The sequence below is a fragment of the Corvus kubaryi genome, unplaced genomic scaffold, assembly GCF_017639235.1.
Source record: "Corvus kubaryi isolate FWS band 111438036 unplaced genomic scaffold, C.kubaryi_AGA036_p1.0 37322, whole genome shotgun sequence".
NCBI lineage: Eukaryota > Metazoa > Chordata > Aves > Passeriformes > Corvidae > Corvus > Corvus kubaryi.
Genome location: NW_024581101.1, coordinates 2,686,517 through 2,704,155, shown reverse-complemented (window position 1 = coordinate 2,704,155; position 17,639 = coordinate 2,686,517). Strand labels below are relative to the sequence as shown.

Below are 17,639 nucleotides of genomic sequence, written 5' to 3'. Positions count from 1 at the left end.
TCTTTTTAGAAATTCCCAGATTTTGCCCCTAAAATGTATTCTGCAGCAACATCTTTCTTCCTACAGAGAGAAATTAATTTTGAGAAGTTACCTAAATTCTGGATTAAACCTGAATAACAAATGCTGGGGGGGGCAGAACATGGACAATATTTTTCCATGGGCAAAACTACATAAAATCAATAACAAAGCACACTCTACTTTCCATTAACCACGTGCATTTATCTGCACCTTCATCTGTGCTGCGAAAACACATGTCATTGGGGTGGTTCAAATTACCCATTTTCCTCAAAACACTGCTGTTGCGTGGTTTTATTTTCATTCCAGCTAAAATTATCCACATATGTAAAAAAACTAATTAAAAAATGAGCTCTGAAACCAGGCCTGAGAAGGGATGGGATGAACACAACTTGCCAATAACCTCAGGTTGTGCCAAACTCCCATTATTTATGTGTTTTCTCCTCTGCCACTCCATTTCTGTCATGGGGATAGAGAAGCAGATCCATCAGGGATTCTCCCACGGCAGCAGCTGCTGCTGATCCACTGACTCCAATCCCTGGGGCTGGGACTGAGGTGAGCAGCACAGCAGAGAGGGGCTCCTCCAACGCATTCCTCAGCGCTGGGAAGGACTGAAAACCACCGGAGTCTGGAGCTCAGATTTAACCTCCGACTTCCTCATTTCCTGAGGAAGAACCGTGTGCAATTAACTTCTTTCCAGATTTCGGCCTGAACTATAAATAGATCCCAGGGGGAACCAAGGGCTGGGGCATGGCAGCACAAATGCCACAGAGCACTTCTTGCCATGGATTAATTGCAAACCCTTTGGCTATTGATGCCCTCTGGAATATTTCCCTCTCACCCTCTGTTAACTCATTCTCTGCACCTCCACCAAGGAAATCTGGAGAGCTCTGCCCACCCTGGACTCCTCTGGAATTTAATGAAGTCATTTGGCTTCTTCCAAAGGACTCCTGGCTTGATTTTGAACGCTGAGAAGGGGATTAATGAGACACACATGGAATCAGGGCAATGCATAGGGAAGCAAATCCTCCTTTTCCTCTCATGCTCCTAGAAAGCAAGGACAAGATTCACTATTGCTTATATTCCTTGCACCAAGGTCAGTGGGAATTATGGATCAGGCAATGACCAGTTAGGTCTTGGATGTGTATAAGTCTGATTTTATTATTTCCTTATCAGGAATTATCTTACCGTCATTTTAATCAGGACAGAGAAGTCTTTACTTTGCCCACTCAGATCACTTCTCCCTCACGAGCAGCTTCTTCTCAATTCCACTGATACTTCCTTTCAGCTCAGAGATGATTTTAAGAAATGTCCAAGAAATAAAGGTACTGGATTAAAACAACAAAAAAAAAAAAACCAAAAAACCAACCACAAGCAAGGACACCCAACAAAAAAACTTTATTAGAAAAAACTTCTGCAGAGCAGGTAACAGTCCAATTCATCTATCATTTTACAGTGATGACATAATGAGTAATTTCCAGCTGAAATATTTTCTGAGAAGCAAGAGCAAGGGGAGAAAATGTGTTTGAAAGCTAAACAACAGTATTTCCATACCAAAATCTGCACTTAAATTTCCAAATGCAGATGCAGGAATCTTGCACTACTTTTTCAGGAATGCTGCAGTCATCTTTGCTTGGTGATTTTGCAGAAAATTAAATGCTTTCACATGTGGATGTGGCACTTGGTTTAGTGGCGCTGGGCTAATGGTTGGACTTGATGATCTCAGTGCTCATTTCCAACAGTTCTATGATTATATATATATTATAGAAACACAATTAACCAGTATTTTGGAGAGAAATCAATTTCAAATTCTCCATTAGAAAATGGAAAACAGTGACCTTTACTTCCCTTGCTACCAAAGGGGTTTAAGCCTTAAAATATTAATTACAACAAGTGTAGTGTGTAAATGTTCCCATTTCCCAACCTAATCCTTGGAGTGAAACATTCACACCCGAATCCCATCCCTCTCCTGAGCTCAGCAGCTCAGTCAGGATGTGAATTCCATCCTGCAGCTCCATTTTGCACCCACTATGTTGGAGATTTGGAGGTTTGGCGTGCTGAACTCAGAGCTGTTCCTGTTGGGAGCGTTGCGGGAGCTGAACAAAGCCAACGAGTGCAAGAGGGCTCCTCTGGCTTTGGATGTTTCTATGCTCTGCTCCTGGGAGATCTGAACACTTATCTGGTCCAGGCTGTTCCTTATCCAGCTGCCAGCGAGGAGGTTTGTTATGGAACCACATCTGGCCAGGCTTTCTTCAAAAAACTGTTTGTAGAGCTCTGCCACTTTGGCTTCCATGTACTTGTTGAGTGTGGAGTTGGAAAGAGGCTCCTCACTGAGCACAATGCTCCTTTCTCCAGCTTCATCTCCAGGCAGGGACATCACACTGGGATTTTTGGGATGCTCACACGGAATGGGGGACTGACCTAGGGGAATATCTATGGAGAGCAGGACGGGGCCGTCAGGAAGTTCATCCCACACATGGTCCAGGACACAGCCGGAGTCACACGTGTGGCCCCCCACACAGTCCCCCCCGATCTGCAGGTCAGGATAGTTCTGGTAAATGCTGTTGCATGGCCAGGATCTGTACAAATCCACCCGGTCTAGGCTTCCTCCTCTCTTGGGGATATGTAAAGCTGGGGATGCAGTTCCTTTAGCCAGCATTTCCTGACCTTTTGAGGGCTCCTTTTCTATGGATCCCCATCGAGGGCTGCTCCCGGCTTCCACTTTGCTGCTTCTGGCAGAGAGCTCCCCCTGCTTCTCACATCCATCAGCAAAGCCTTTAATTTTTGGGATGTCTACAAGTTTCTGTCTCCAGATTCCCTCTTTAGCCTTTTGGGATGCAGGAGATTTGCGAGGCTTATCTGGATGACAGCTTTCTTTATAGATGAGCCTCGTTAGGATGCCTTCTGCCAGCATGGTGACAAGTGTGAGCAACAGGGATCACCAGAGTTCCATGGAGCCCCAGGACTGAAAGACAGGCACAATACAACAACAACTATTATATAATAATTATATTATTATTACTATTATTATTATCAATGAACAATGCACTTCTCACAAAGACAGTGATTTTTCTTTCCCTCTCAAGCATTTATTTTTAGCAAACATTAAACTGCATGCTTTTCCTCTTTACCATGTCCACAAAAATCATTCTGAAGATACAGGGAGGGCATTAATCAGCTGCTTCATCTGTAACATCCCAGGTCTCTTCTGCATCATGGCTACTTGGGACAGATTGTACTTTATAAGCTGTAAAAATCAGCAAAATCATTTTACTTGTCAGTATCAATACCATCAGTAATCAATCAATGTTTTCCATTAGAAGACAACAATTTCCAAGAGCTAAAGAGGTGACATAGAAAAGAAATAAAGATTAAATTCATATTTAGAGGTTGTTTCTGACTTGAGCCCTCCTGTGAGGTGCCAAGGAGCTTCAAAAGATACTGAGAGTTCTGCAAGTATAATAAAACTGTATTCAAAATGCAGATCAAATGTATTTGGAGTCCCTCTTAATGATGAACTTAAAAGACATAAATAGTTAATTTGCCTTCCCCAACAGTGATAACAGTGAAGAGATAAGTGGCTCAAAATAATTTACTACATTTAATGATTCCTTATCATTCCTTTCCAATTCATTGACTGTTAAAATCAATGGGAATCTTCACACTGAGAGTCCGACCTGAACTCCCTGAAGAGATCATCACCGCTGCTTTTATGGAGGAATGGAAAACATGAACCTAAGAAAACCATTCAGTTCTTCAAATATCCTTTTAATCTCTCATAATCAAAGTATCCACATACCCAAAGGGTGCTTGTGGCTCAACACTTTTCACCATGCCTGTACACCCTGGTATATTTGAAACTCGCTACACTGGGTCACTTTTCAATCCCAGTGCTCCTTCCAGGAGATATTCTAAAACTTCAGTTATTTGCAAGACAGAAAATTTCACCTTCCCCCTGAAATTTACACGTTAGTACAGCACAACTGTTTGATTTTTTATTTTTGTGGGGTTCTTTATTTTGGGGTTTTTTATTGTTCCCTCCCTGAAGCTGAAAGTAATATTGGAATTTTGAGGCCAAAACAGGCAGGAAAGGCAGGAGACCTGGTTATCTACAGAGTTATTTACATATGCAAAAAGCAGGGCAACACTTTCTTCAGCAGTTCAGGGACTTGATAAACCAATCTCCAAAAAAAGACGAATACTTGGCAGTCCAAATCTTGCTAAAGGTCGATGGAACTTGGAATGCTGTGTGCCTTGTAGGATGTGGGTAACCAGGTCCTTATCCTGGTGTGTAGGAGCTCAAGGTACCCAGCTCCTTCCCTGCTGATAAATTTTGGTTTATTGCTTTGAAAGTGCTTGTGAAGAGCTAAAATATGGTAATCTTGGAAAAACGGATCCCCTCCAAATAAAGTAAGTGGTTCCCGCGTTCTGGAACAAAGTATAAGGAAAAGAGAAAGGCACAAAAAGCCCAACTTACCAAGCCCAGTCGGGTCCGAGGAGGATTTCCCCGAGCCCAGAGCTCTCCTGCTACAGCTGCTGGGAGAGGGCAGATACTTACACACTCTTTCCTCACTGCTGTCCTTGCAGAAAAAGTCTGACGCACTCATGATGTAGTTCCCCGGCTCTTTTTCCTCATAAAACAGAAGTGACCCCACTGGGAAAGGGTGCGGTTTTTGAACACAAAGCAAGGGCTAAGTCTAAAAGAGGATGTCTGAAAATGAATTGAGATGTTTCTGACCACAGTACGGTGCCGAGGAGCTGCTGACTGCCAGAGCAGGGCACGGGGAGGAGCAGAGGGTCAGGGCTGTGCTGGGCGGAACAAAATCAGAACCAAATTCCACTTCCATCGGCAGGAGCTCAGTGCTGCTCAGCTGACTTGTGGACTTACACCACTTCCCCTCTGGAAACACACAGCTAAATTTAGAGTCTTGTGATGTGCCACTGATAGGAAAGAAGTTGGCAACTTCCTTCCATCCGTTTTTTGATTAAATACCCTGTGTCTATAAAATGCAAACATGACAATGTGCCAATCGGAAAGCAGCAGCCAATGGACAGCTCTGCGCAATCGTGTTGCTCGTTGACCAAAACCACTTTTTTGGGGCTCAGAAATTACCCCTGGCACGTCCCAGGTGTTCCCATGGTGGTTTTAGGTGTCCTCTTCTAGCTGAAGCCAAGTTTATGCACTGAGCCACCCCACCCCTCAGCACAGGGTCCAACCCACAGACAGTCTGAGGAGTCTTCTGTTGAAGCCTTTTCTAACTTTCCTTTTCCCAGAAGATAAAAACCCCCAATACATAAGAAGCTGAATCTCATCTAAGTACTAGATAAAGGATTCTAAAAAGACACTGTTTAGTGACAGGAGCAAGACACAAATGTTCATCTAGTGCCACCCCCTGCCATGGGCAGGGACACCTTCCACTGTCCCAGGTTGCTCCAAGCCCTGTCCAGCCTGGCCTTGGACACTGCCAGGGATCCAGGGGCAGCTACAGCTTCTCTGGGCACCCTGTGCCAGGGCCTCCTCACCCTCGCAGGGAAGAATTTCTTCCTAATATCTAATCTGACCCTGCCCCCTGCCAGAGGGAACTCATGCTGTGCCTTAGAAAGTAGGTTTGGAGTAATTCTGGCCATACAGGTTCAATGAAGTCTGTAAAATTACCCCTCTTCCCTTCTTTTCACCCGTATTTCACAGAAGACTTCAGTTTTAATGGAGGCAAAATGAAAGCTATTTTTACTCCCACCAAATTTATATAAAACTCATTTAATGTTTAAAAGCTGTTCAAAATTATCTGATTTTTAGTAAACTTATATGAGCAATTTCTGTACAGAAAGTGTGGCTGGGACTCCAGCAGAATCACTGCCCACAGTCCTGGCGGGCAGGAACCAGGATGGATCAAATTCCAAGTAGTTTTAAACCTCGCCAGGCTTGTAATTAGTGCCAGCTGCAGCTGGAATTCTTGTGCAGCTGTTTCAACAAAACACAAAAGTAACAGAGAGAGAGAGGAAGAAATCAAGTCAGGTAATTTGTGTGGAGTGATTAAAACCAAGTCAATTTCCATTGCATACCCAGCAAGCTGATCTGTGGAAGATGTCCCTGCCCATGGTGACAAACCAGTCTGGGATTCAGGTGTTAAATGTATCAATACCCATGGAAATCAATGTATTCTCTCAATAAGATCTTACCAAAAAGAAATTCCCTTTTATTTACAAAAATAAAAGTCAGAATGAGATAGAACCAAAGTTATTTCAGAAGCTGAGCACAGTCTGCAGTGAGGACAAACAGCAAGGCAAGGATGTCAGAATTTAGAGACGAATATATATTGAAAAAGAATTAAAAATTACTCTCACAGTACCATTCGTATATGGAAAAAAATAAATGCTACCACACTAAATGATATTACAGGAACTGTGACTGCATGTAGAGACCCTTCTTTCAGCACAGGCTGAGTATTGCATGCACATAAACATGAAATAGATATCAGCTGATTCGAAACGTTTTATGTTGGGGATTTTTCCCTAAGCACAGCTGTTGCGAGCCCTTTATTCTCCATTCCAAAGGGAATTTCACCCGAACAGCCCAACACCACCCCCGCTCCACAGGACCGCCACACAGAACTCAGTCGGCCGCCCTCAGCCGGCGCGGCTTAGGCGGGTGCGGGGCGGGGCTTAGCGCTGACTGACAGCGGCATCGCCCAATAGAAAAGCGAGGAGGGCCCGCCTCGGCCGCTGAGTGGCTGCTGGTTGCCACAGCAACGGCGCGTGGCGGCGGCGCAGCGGGGCCCGGGCGCCATTGCGGGCCCTCACAGCGGGGCCGGGCGGGACGTGGGCTCCGTCCTGGCTCTGATCCACTTCGCTGCGTGTAAACACAAAATAGCCTCCCCTGCGTGCTGCGAAAGGGCTCAGGAAAGAACTGAGGCCACATGGGAATTATAGTGCTGCTGGCATTGTATTAATGATGTGCTGGTTTCCTTTTATTTAAGGGTTTTGAAATACTGAGCAAATTAAAACGAAGAAATGGCCAGGTTCCTGATGATATCAATAAACCAACCTGTGAGAGAAGGAATTACTGTAAGGAATTATAGTATATAGGAATAACATATATTGTGTATGTGTATAAATAGATATATACAACAATATAATTACTATATATTACTGCTACAATATATACAGAGCCAAGTCTGATACTTCATGAATACAACACGTATTTTGTACTAAATAAATTTATTTTGCATACTCAGTACTCACTACTGTGCTCACCTGTAGTAAACCAGCAATTTCTACTTCATCACCTCGATTTTTACAATCCTTTTGCATTTCCAAAACTTTACCAAGACAGACCAAAATTTTTAATAAAAAACTTCAAAATTGTCATCATGAACCTTTCAATCTAAAACATCCTACCAAGATCACAGAATATGGGTAAGTCACAGAATACTTCTGCAGGAAACTAAATAAAAGGTAAAGATTTGGGAATTACTGATTTGTGCCATGGGATTAGGATCTGAGCAACCTGGTGTAGGGAAAGTTGTCACACATTGTGTGCACACATGTAGCTTGGTTTTTAAAGATTTTGGGAAACTATTTTTATTGAACTTTACATTAATGAATAACAACTGGGGTTTTCAGACTTTTTAATAAAAAAAAAGCAAGAAAAGCAGCGATTTTTCTAAGTTGAACAAGTGAAGTGGATACACAGGGGAAGTAAATGGTATTCATTACAATTTAGAAATGGCATTCATGGCCCTCTTCCCATCTCATGGGCCAGTTCTAAGACACTACAGAGGGACAAGTGTGAGGGACAAGCAATAATCCCCTTGAGAAGGCATCCTGTGACTGATGGTGCTTGGCTGTGCTTTAGCTGCTCACACAGCAGCTGATCCTGTAAAAATTACAAACCACTCTTTAAAAGATCAGGTTATTGGTTTCCTCCAGAGGATGTGAACTGAAGTCTGGAATTTGGGCAAATCCCAGGGCAGGTCAGAGGCAGAGAATGCCATTTCTGTAACTCTTCAGATCTTCCAGGGGGTGCAGAACTTCCAGCACGTGAAGCCGGAGGGAGGTACCTGCTGATGTACCAGGCAAACAGGGAAGGTAAAAGTGAAGTTTCAGTTTAAAATTTATCCTGCCCTGCCCTGTGGCAACACAAATATGAAATACCACAGCTCCCTGCTGTAAGCAGCATAAAGCTAATTAATTACAGTTTGTAAACAAGCAGAGGAGGAGTGGGCGAGCTCTGTGAGTGTGGGAGCAGCTGCTGTGTCCCGGCCACTTCCAACCGGTCCCTGCCCTGGGGAATGAGTGGGAAGGCAGGATAATGTGGGAAATAACCCAAACCTTGACACACTGGTTTGGGTAGGTGTATCCTAAATTAAATCCCATTTAGTAATTAAATCCCATTAGCTGCAACAGGTGAGGGATCCAGCCCAGCAGACTTCACCCACAGCAGCAGCAAATCCCTGACGTTCACCTTGTATAAATCCTGAACTTTTAAAAAGCAGTATTTTCATCTGAAAACTCCACTTTTTTTCAGCTTCAAACTTCAAACTGTGAACAAAACATGCAAACAAGTCATGGTGTGAGAAAGTGTCCTAAAACAACTTTATTGGAATGATAAAGGAATGGTTAATATACAGGTTAAATCCTCAATGACTGCTTTCTACAGAGGAAAAAAATAAGAAAGAAAAGAAAAAATTCAGTTCTTGCACCCATGGAAACAGAAAACCAGCACAGAGGTAACAGATTCCTGGCACTCCTAAAGTCATGCAAGAGATCTGCATCAAAAAACTCAAGTTTTACACACACAACAAAGAGATTTTCGGTATTTTCAGTTTGTGTCGGTGCCTTGTTCCCCAGACAAAGGAATAATTCAGCCTGGCTCACCAGAGCTGCCTTAGGAATGCTGATACAGTTTGAACACTCCCATATGGCAAGGGGGGGACAGATGAGGGCAGTGACTTTGCTTTCTTAAACTTGGCCATTTTCTTGACTGTTGAGACAGGGATTGACCTAGTTCCAGAATGTTTTGGGTCGCTGAACTGACAGAATTTGGCAGCAACTTTTAATTACAGCTTCTCCAAAATAATGGCTGTAATTCACCAAACTTGCACAGGAAACACAGTAAATTGGGGTGGGTATAGAGACTTGTGTGTCAAATCCCACTTTCCTCACCAGACTTCATGTAGTATTCCACAGTTCCCAAACACTTGAGCAGGAATTTAGACACAGAGGAAGATTCAGCCAATATTAAGAAAGAAAAATCACCTCGTACAGAAAGATGAAATCATAGTGAACAACAAAAATCTGATGCTGGATTTAAAACAACCGAACTTCCATCCCCAAAAGATCTTAAATTTCACAGAACTGCAGTAATTCCTGACGAAAGCTGTTAATAAAAAAGTACAGTTGTGTGTGTTAATCTTTAAGGCAAGGCAGCATCCATCCCTCCCTCTGCCTTGTGATACTGTGCTGCTTTTGTAAGCACAAGCTTCAAACTGCTTCCCAGGCTCCCAAAATGATAAATCAGGAATTAAAATATGGCCAGGAATTACAGGCTCCCTCATGAGCACTGGGAGAACACACAGGTTAATATTGCACGTGGTAAATTCACCCACACAAGACACTGAGAGATTTGCAATTCCTGTGATAGCTTTATGATATGGCAATAAGAATGGAAATGAAGTTTTTAAACCTTAAAAAAAGAGAAGTCTTGCTTAATTACAATAACTTTTGCTATTCAAACATTTATTTCCTCATTTGGAAAAATACTATATGAACCTAATGGCTACTTGCACATGCAGTGAGATGTTTAATGCTCTAAGCAGTGTGAACTGGTATTTTTGTAGAGAAATACATTAAAGGCTTTCACCCTTACACAGGTAAGGAAATGCCATTTCTGGCGTTTTGGCTTGTTTGCAACATTAAATCTTGCCCCAGATGTGTCATCGCTCGTGCTTAGGCAGCTGTGAGGAACCTGTGTCCATTGCCCACATCCCTTTTTGTCCAAAGAGCCCACACAGATCACTTAAATGAGAAATACATGGGGTTTGTTGGGGTTTTTATCATCTGTACAGTGTGTAACAATACAAACCTTAAATATCCATTCTACAGAAGACAAACACAACTTTCCAAAGTGACTACAATGGTCAAACTACACGGTACCACCTACAAATTCATCTGAAACCAGGAAAGACACTGAAAAATTACTGTGTAACTCAGTAACATTTTTGAGGCAGCTCAGGCACTAAATTAGTATCTGACGAGGTTTTAGATGCTGTTTTCCATAGTTTAAATAGCCAGATCTCTAAGTAAAACCCATCTGCATTTTTAGTACTAAAATAGTTTCTTTAAGTTTACACAAAATGGATGAATTGCCAGGACAGTTTAAACTAAATGTAACTCATTCATGTCTGATTGCTTCGGCTTCCATCAGAACCCGCTCCTGCTCCCTACCCTGAAATTCCCATTTCCATCCTGTGTTCAATTTGTGTTACTGACAGTGAATGCTGCAAGCACCAATCAAATGTTAGAAATCACATCTACATTTCTTGAAGCAGAGACAGTTGGACTATTTTATAAAAAGCTGTGGAAATTCCCTTTACAGACATTTAAGGCAGTTGAAATTCACGCTTGCTGCTTGGCCAGTGCTTCAGCTTCCTGAAACAGCAGAAGAGAATTGCATGTTAGTAGTTTCTCAGTATGTTTCAGAAACAAACACTGTAAAACAATAACCTGCATTTTTCAGTCTTCTTTCAGCCTTTGTAAGGTGATCACAAATGGGAACAGAATGACAATAGAAGAAATGCAAAAGGAATTTCCTTTTGGTTTCTCCGAGTGTACTTTTGACTGCAGAATAATTCAACTACCTGCTAGCAGCACCATGACCTACAAGGAGACAAATGAGAGACGAATTCCCATTGCCCTCAGTGCAGCACCTCAGTGGGGACAGCCTGGCTCATTCGAAAGGACAAAGTTCAACATCTGCTAAGATGTGTTGGAGCCGTTTGCTTTTGTGACTGCACAGAAATACTCAAGATAACAGATTCAGTATCATTGTCACCATGAGCCAGCATTGCTGAACAAACAAAACACATGAGGAAAAAGGACTAAGAGGGGAATTTCCAAGAAGTCTGTAAGATTTTTTTAAGAGAGGAGACACAGTGGGCGACCCCAGCCTGCAGGGCAGGAAGTCCCACGCGTATCTCCCGTATCCTGGACGTGGTGGATCACTCTGGTTTTCCTGGCTAACTGCCCTCATTCTGCCTTTGAACTCAGGGCGTGGGAAGAGCCTGGCTTGGAGCTGCTGTGCTCCTGGCCCCTGCTCTGCTCTGCTGGCCTGTCATGGGTCAGAGAGCGGGGCTATGATGGTACTGTGCACCCACAGGCCTCGTGCAAGGACATCCCAGCCATCCACGGCACAAAAGGCAGGTGAACAATGAAAGGAAGATCAAAAAAGAGCTACAAAGCCTGGAAAAAAGAAGCATGGTTGATATTCTCTAAAAGACAAGCGGTTCTTTGAATGGTAAGAAAGAGGAGAAGGTTCCCTTGGCTTTGTAACAACTCCCTTAACCAGCCCAGGGCACTGCAGTGGTGACACCTCACTGGCTTTCTTTTTGCAAGACAAAGAACTTCTCTTTAGAACAGACAGTGGAAAGCTGGAGAGGATTCCTGGTATTTCCCTCACACCCAGGAAGGCTGATACAAGTAACCTGCTAACCTATTCTTCTTGGAGGTCAAACTCCATTTCCTTGGGCATAGTCCTGCAAGTTATCTGGGAGAGGCTCAGCTTTCCAAGCTTGACACTGTCCCTCTTTCATAGTTTTCCTTATTTCTCCATCAAGGCCCCTCACTGAGCATCTTCTCAGTCCTTAAATCCATAATAAAGAAATAACTAAACATAGCTTTTAACTCACAAAATCCTCTCCCTTTAAAATCCACCCATACTGCTTGAAGTAGAGATATTTAAGGTAAACTGAAGGCCAGCCTTTCCTAGAGTTTGTAGATCCAAAGGACAAACTAAACCACTGGGGCTCAGAAAATAGTTACTTCCATTTTCCACGCTCACTTCTAAGCCAGTCCTGTTTAGCATTAATATTAAAGCTTTGTGTTCAGGGTCAAATAACTTCCCAAATCTCTCCTGATGATTTGAATGAAAGTTTCCTGCCAAGGCTTCTCCCAGCCTCCTGCCATTTTCTGCAGATGCCATGTCATTCCCTACAGCATTATATCCAAGCTGCACACAGCTATGCTGGAAATGCCGATTTCAGCACCTACAAATCCGTGTACCCTCCTCAGCAGCTGGCAGTCAACTTGACTGGACATCCTAATTGTGGGAGGGACTCCCAAAATCAGCCCCAGAGCAGGATGCAAGGGATACAACATCACTTCTGCAAAGGTTATTTACCGTCAGCAGCCCAACACAACATGGAAATTCAGCAGAGTACAACTGTGTTCTAACCCTCCTGTTTAAAATTCACCTTTTCCTTAGGTGAGGACAGAATGGGAGCATCCCTTAGGGCAGAAGCAGAGTTCCTGACAGCCATGCTGGCTGCTCCTGCCAGCCGGCAGGTCTGGGAAGCAGCGACGTTCCCAGCGTTACTGAGACAGGTGACCTGATTTGTTATGGCAGCAGCTGCTCTCTGCTACCCCTGCACTTCCCAGGGGAAAGGCAGGAGCTTCCCTGCATCCCACAGTGTCAGGATAGCTTCCTGGTTGCTTGGCTCCATCCTGCATACTCTGCGGAGCAGTGCACTGCAGATGTTCCAAGGAACCTCACCAGGCCCTGGGCGCAGCTGGTCTGACGCTGCTGGTGGGTGATGCTGGGGTGCAGATCCTGGGCTCTGCTCTGTGGAACTCTTTCCTCATCACATCATTCCCATCAGTGGAGCTACTACTGGAAATTTGGCTCCCAAAACCGCTTCAGTCTGCCCCACAACCTGCAGTGCTCACTGCTCATGGGTCACCATCCACCTTTAAAATTAGGTCTCTTAGTGATGTGCACAGCATGACCTTCGACTCGTACATGAGTAAAGCTGAAAGGGAGCGGCGTGTTTACCCACTGGAACAAGAAAGCTGGAAGTGACCTGGAGGATCCTGCTGCTGTCAAGTGAAACGTATAAAGCAGGCTTGTCTTATCCTATCAAAATCAAAAGGAGAATTCCAGCCCATTGCATCCACAAAGCAGCAGCCCAGTTTGTAATTGGCAAAGGAAAATAAGCTTTGGATAACAAGCTGGAGGAAGAAATTACTCTGAAGCAAGACCATGTTATTTCAGAAACAGTGGCTCTGGTTTCAAGGGATTTTCTAGTAGAAAAACCTCATCAAAATTTCACATGAATTAATTTTTTTTACTGAATTGAAAACATTCTTTTATTTTGGGATAATTTTTTTCATCTAGATTTCTTATGTGTTCTTCAGTGCAAATATTAACTACTCTTTTGAAGCTGAAGCCTGGAAGCCTCTGGAGACTGAGTATCTCCCAGGGAGATTGATGGGGGCAATGACACCACATGTGCCAGATCCTATTCTGAGCAGAGGAGGAGGTGGTGTAAGCCACAGGCTGGGACTCACTGTGAGGAGGTGCTCACCTACCTTTGACCCAGGAGGTGCAGTCAAGCCCAGAAACGCATACACGGCGTTGTTCTCCCGCGCCTCAAAGAAAGCATTGTAGTCCTTCATCATGGCAGAAGGGAGAGGGAACAAAAGACAGAGGAGTGAATTGTCAGAAGTAATCTCAGCTCAGTTTGGGGTGTCACCCAACCCACACCAAACTGCTTCCTGTGGCCAAATGCAAAATCCAGCATCACCTCAAGTACGTGGCATTAGCACTAACAGCACACAAACTGGTCTGGCTGGAAAGGGACAAGCTGGGAATTCATTCTATATCCCAACGAGATGTTGCTGTGAGGTGCTCCAGCCTTTCCCAGAGGGACAGACTCCACACAAGGCAGGTATTGTCACTGATCTGGTATGGACATTCCTCCTGCAGAAGCAACTGAGACTGGACCTTGTCCTCAGAAACCCTGATGTTCCCAGATGTCATTGTAATTCCTGATAATGATGACAGCTGTGCAACTGTGGACTCCAGCTCTTAAATCTGTCAGAAGTTCAACTGGAACTTTTACACTGAAAGTGCACCTTTCCCACCACATTTCCCACTAAGGATTAGTCTGTGCAAGTGAAGGCAATGGGGCGGCACTGTTCACTCACAGTGTATTACAAATGCCCTAAACACACACAGCCACTTCCCAGGAAAATTAAGGTAATAAATAAATAAAAAGAAATACCAGTTGTCAAACCCCAACTAAAGGAACTCAGAAGTATTGTGCAATCTCACTGTTGTTCAAGTTACTACACAATTCCCTCACTCCGACTTCTCAACTCAGCAGGGAACAGTCCTGTGATTTTCCTGCTCTCTGTTTTTAACTGATGCACATTACCAGCCTCTTCTAGCTTTCCTGGGTAACGTTTGGATGCAGCAGTCCTGGCTGGGAAGCCCAAGGCAGGCAGTAGCTCAGTCTCAGCCTGGAGTCAGGGAGAGCTGTTTAGGGCACGCTGCTCCAGATTCCTGACTGACTGGGAGGCAAAAGCTTAAGGAACAGCAACTGCTGTTTGAAAACAGCAGAGAGGGGCAGCTCTAAGGAGAAGCTGCTGCAGCTGGAACAGAACAAAGTACAGGGACCAGAAGATTCCAGCTGCCTGGACTTCAGGGATATCAAATTATTGTTTCATTTGCACATGCAGCATTTGCATGCTGGTTTGATAAAAATGTGTATGATTATGGTAAATCCTCCCTGAAGCCCTTCTGTTGACAGGGCTGGGGCTGCTTGATAACAAAGGGATTGTTTATCTTGCTGGTGCATAGTCCATGAGCCTGCTCCACAGTGTCTCCCAGGACAGGAATTCCTGGGCCTGAGGAGCAGGGTTCATGCCAGCCCACACAGCATCTCCAGTTCAGCCTCTCTGCTGTGCACGGGCCAGGAAAGCCAATGTGCTCTTTGCTCTGCCAGTTGTGCTGCATCAGATGGAACAAACAGGGAACTTCATGCTTGAGAGGCATCAGATAAAGACAGAAAGAGGTTCAAATTCTGGGCACAGAATTAAATTTTACCTTCCTGAAAGCTGAAGTGTAGCCACTCAAACCCAGCAACATTAAACTGACCGAATTTCAAAAGTTCAATGTTACATCAACCAAAATTCTGGGGATGATATAAACCCATAGCAAGAACCTTGTGACCAGACCCTGCTCAGACAACTACTTATCTGTCACTCCAAAACAACCTTTTTCCATGTCACAACCAGTCAGTAAAATTTTGAGAGCCAAGTGGCACAACAGCTCACTGTGGATATTATTTCAAGTTCTGCTTCTATTACAAGCAAGAAAAATTCTTGGCACATTGAGAATAATTTCTTTCTGTAGGCACAGATTTGTCTCACAAAGGTCCAAAACTGGCAGGTCCTGACTTACAGACTGTGCAGGACACAACCAGACTTCAAAAGGACCAGAGGAATGCACACTGTGAGCTCTGTTCAGAAGATACTAAGTTTTAAAAATAAAACTAACAGTTAATCTAATAATCATTCAAGCATGGCCTGCTGGGTACAAGTACTGCAGGGCAACTTACTTTTCATCAAGCATTAAAGTAATTACAGTAGGATTTGTGTTTGCAACACGAGTTTTAATCTGTCCAAGGCACTGGAGTAAGTGAACCACAGCAGCCTTCCCTGTGCAAGCAGCACACAGAGCTGGTCCCAAGAAGGATCAGAAAACTGATTTATGATCATGGCAGACATCATTTCATATCATCTGGAGATTCACACCTACTGGCAAACCCCACATGGGCAGAACTTGTGACAGAACATAAGGTTGGTGTAACAGGGCCAGATTTCTGTGAGGTGTTAGTTCACAATCATGGGGAAAATGAGGATTTAAAAAAACCTGGGAACTTTCAGAGCCGTAAGATGGGAAAAAACTCATAGGAAAAGAAAATTACATATGCACTGTAAGGTAGGATCCGAATCAAGAGGTCCACATTTCAATCTCTCCTATGGTGTGACTGGAATATTCAAAAATCAATTATTACTAAAAGCCCAAGATGGGGGAAATGTCTAACACCTCCCACAGCCTTCCCAGTTTGGACAACTGCAGCTGGGCAAGCCCTGCCTTGCTGCTCACCGCAGTGAAGCACAGGCTGTTGCAGCGAGGCAGAGGAGTGGGATGAGCACAGGGAGAGCTGGAGGTGAGTGGGATGAGCACAGGGAGAGCTGGAGGTGAGTGGGATGAGCACAGGGAGAGCTGCAGCAGCCCTTACCCCGAGGTAGCGGCTGTCGTTGAAGAGCCGGGGGGGCAGGGGGTTCCCGCTCGCTGGCCGACTGTCCTCAGGGACGTTCTCCCGCATCCATTTCCGGTTCTCCTCATTGGCCGCGATATCCTTCTCCTCAAATTCAATTTTGTTGGCTTCCAAGAAGCCTAACACATCTTGTTGCTGCTTTTTAATCTGTCACAAAAGAGAGATGGCAAACAAAATCAGCGAAATAATTTTAATGCGGTTCCGGGGTTCGCTGCAGAAATCAGGGGGTGCAAACCAGGCTGAAAATGGGAGCGGTAAGAAAATTCTTAGAATCAAAAAGTATTTTCTGAAGAGTCAGAGCTGAGCCTTGACTTGGCTCCTACAAAACGGAACAGGCTGAAGCCGAAAGATGCTGTCCCTACACACATGTGCGTGTTGTGAACCTTAAAGGTGCCCACCCAAAAGCAGAAGTGTGAGCAGGGCCCTTGTGCTGGCCAGGTTTTACAGTTAACTCAGGGGAACGTTGTTTTTTCAGGTGCACTGGAGTTTGCTGGAGGCACATTTGAGGTACACACTGCTCCCCTGTGCCCTTGGAACCACAGGCTGAACCCCCCTTCCTTCTAGAGTCCAAGTTTTTGTCCACCTCGGTGCCAAAAGAGACCTCACCAAGCATTTTTGGTTCATGCTTGTTTGCACAAAAACCCCTCCCCTGCTGTGTCCTGGGTGTGTCAGCAGGGCAGGTACAGTCCCTGGAGGGCTGTGACCCCACATCCCCATCCTCACTCCTGTCAGGGAGGCTGGCTGAGGTCCCACACCTGATGCCACCCATCCTTGTGCACTCACACAGCATCCAAGGGAAAAGCAGGATCTGTGAGGCAAGCACGGTGCTGGCTCTGCACATGGAAGGTGGTTTTTATTACTGTCATTATGAATGACTGACTTCTCAACACAGAGATGTTCTGCTTATGCTCTGCTGTCCCTTTGCATGACTTTACCACCACAAAGGAGACTACAACCATGCACATCCTGGCAAACAATAAAAAAATGGAATTTAACGGGAAATTTGTTTTCTTCAAATTACCCCCTTCACTGCAAAGCCAGTCCAAGGCCTGGCTTTACCCTAATGAGCTGGGAGCCCCAGGAGCAGCGATTCACACAGATGTTGCACTGGTGCTAACTCAGGTCAGCCGCAGCTCCCGGAGCAGCCGCTCCATATACGGCCACAGGCAAACCCGGAGCTGCCGGGGTCAGGGACAGCCAGCCTGGAGCCAAATATGGAGCCCGTCCCCCGGCTCGCACAGCCCCGCACCCACGGGCACCCAGCCCTGCCCCGGCCCTGCC

The 17,639-nt window shown here is 44.7% G+C and overlaps 2 protein-coding genes across 6 annotated transcripts in view; both read right to left on the bottom strand.

Moving 5' to 3' along the window:
• Nucleotides 1–1,395: 1,395 nt before the first annotated feature.
• Nucleotides 1,396–5,463, bottom strand: LOC121665253 (TLR adapter interacting with SLC15A4 on the lysosome-like). Of its 5 annotated transcripts, none has more exons than XM_042029249.1 (3): nt 4,493–5,463; nt 3,147–3,262; nt 1,396–2,980 (listed from the first exon to the last, which is right to left on the bottom strand). In XM_042029249.1, exon 3 carries the CDS (start codon nt 2,927–2,929, stop codon nt 2,003–2,005), a length of 927 nt encoding a protein of 308 aa, XP_041885183.1. In that variant the 5' UTR covers nt 2,930–2,980; nt 3,147–3,262; nt 4,493–5,463; the 3' UTR covers nt 1,396–2,002. The 5 variants fall into 5 exon arrangements, with proteins under 5 accessions (XP_041885183.1, XP_041885185.1, XP_041885182.1 ...); XM_042029251.1 differs by having other exon boundaries at nt 4,574–5,463; XM_042029248.1 differs by having other exon boundaries at nt 3,147–5,463.
• A 3,123-nt stretch (nt 5,464–8,586) lies between these two features.
• SH3BGRL (SH3 domain binding glutamate rich protein like) overlaps nt 8,587–17,639 on the bottom strand; it is a 30,061-nt gene continuing 21,008 nt past the window's right edge. Inside the window, exons 2-4 of the mRNA XM_042029247.1 lie at nt 16,320–16,505; nt 13,600–13,680; nt 8,587–10,665 (exon numbers count right to left, since the gene is read on the bottom strand). Of these exons, the coding sequence (XP_041885181.1) occupies nt 10,633–10,665; nt 13,600–13,680; nt 16,320–16,505 (300 nt within the window). The 3' untranslated portion in view covers nt 8,587–10,632. The remainder of the gene's footprint in view (nt 10,666–13,599; nt 13,681–16,319; nt 16,506–17,639) is intronic.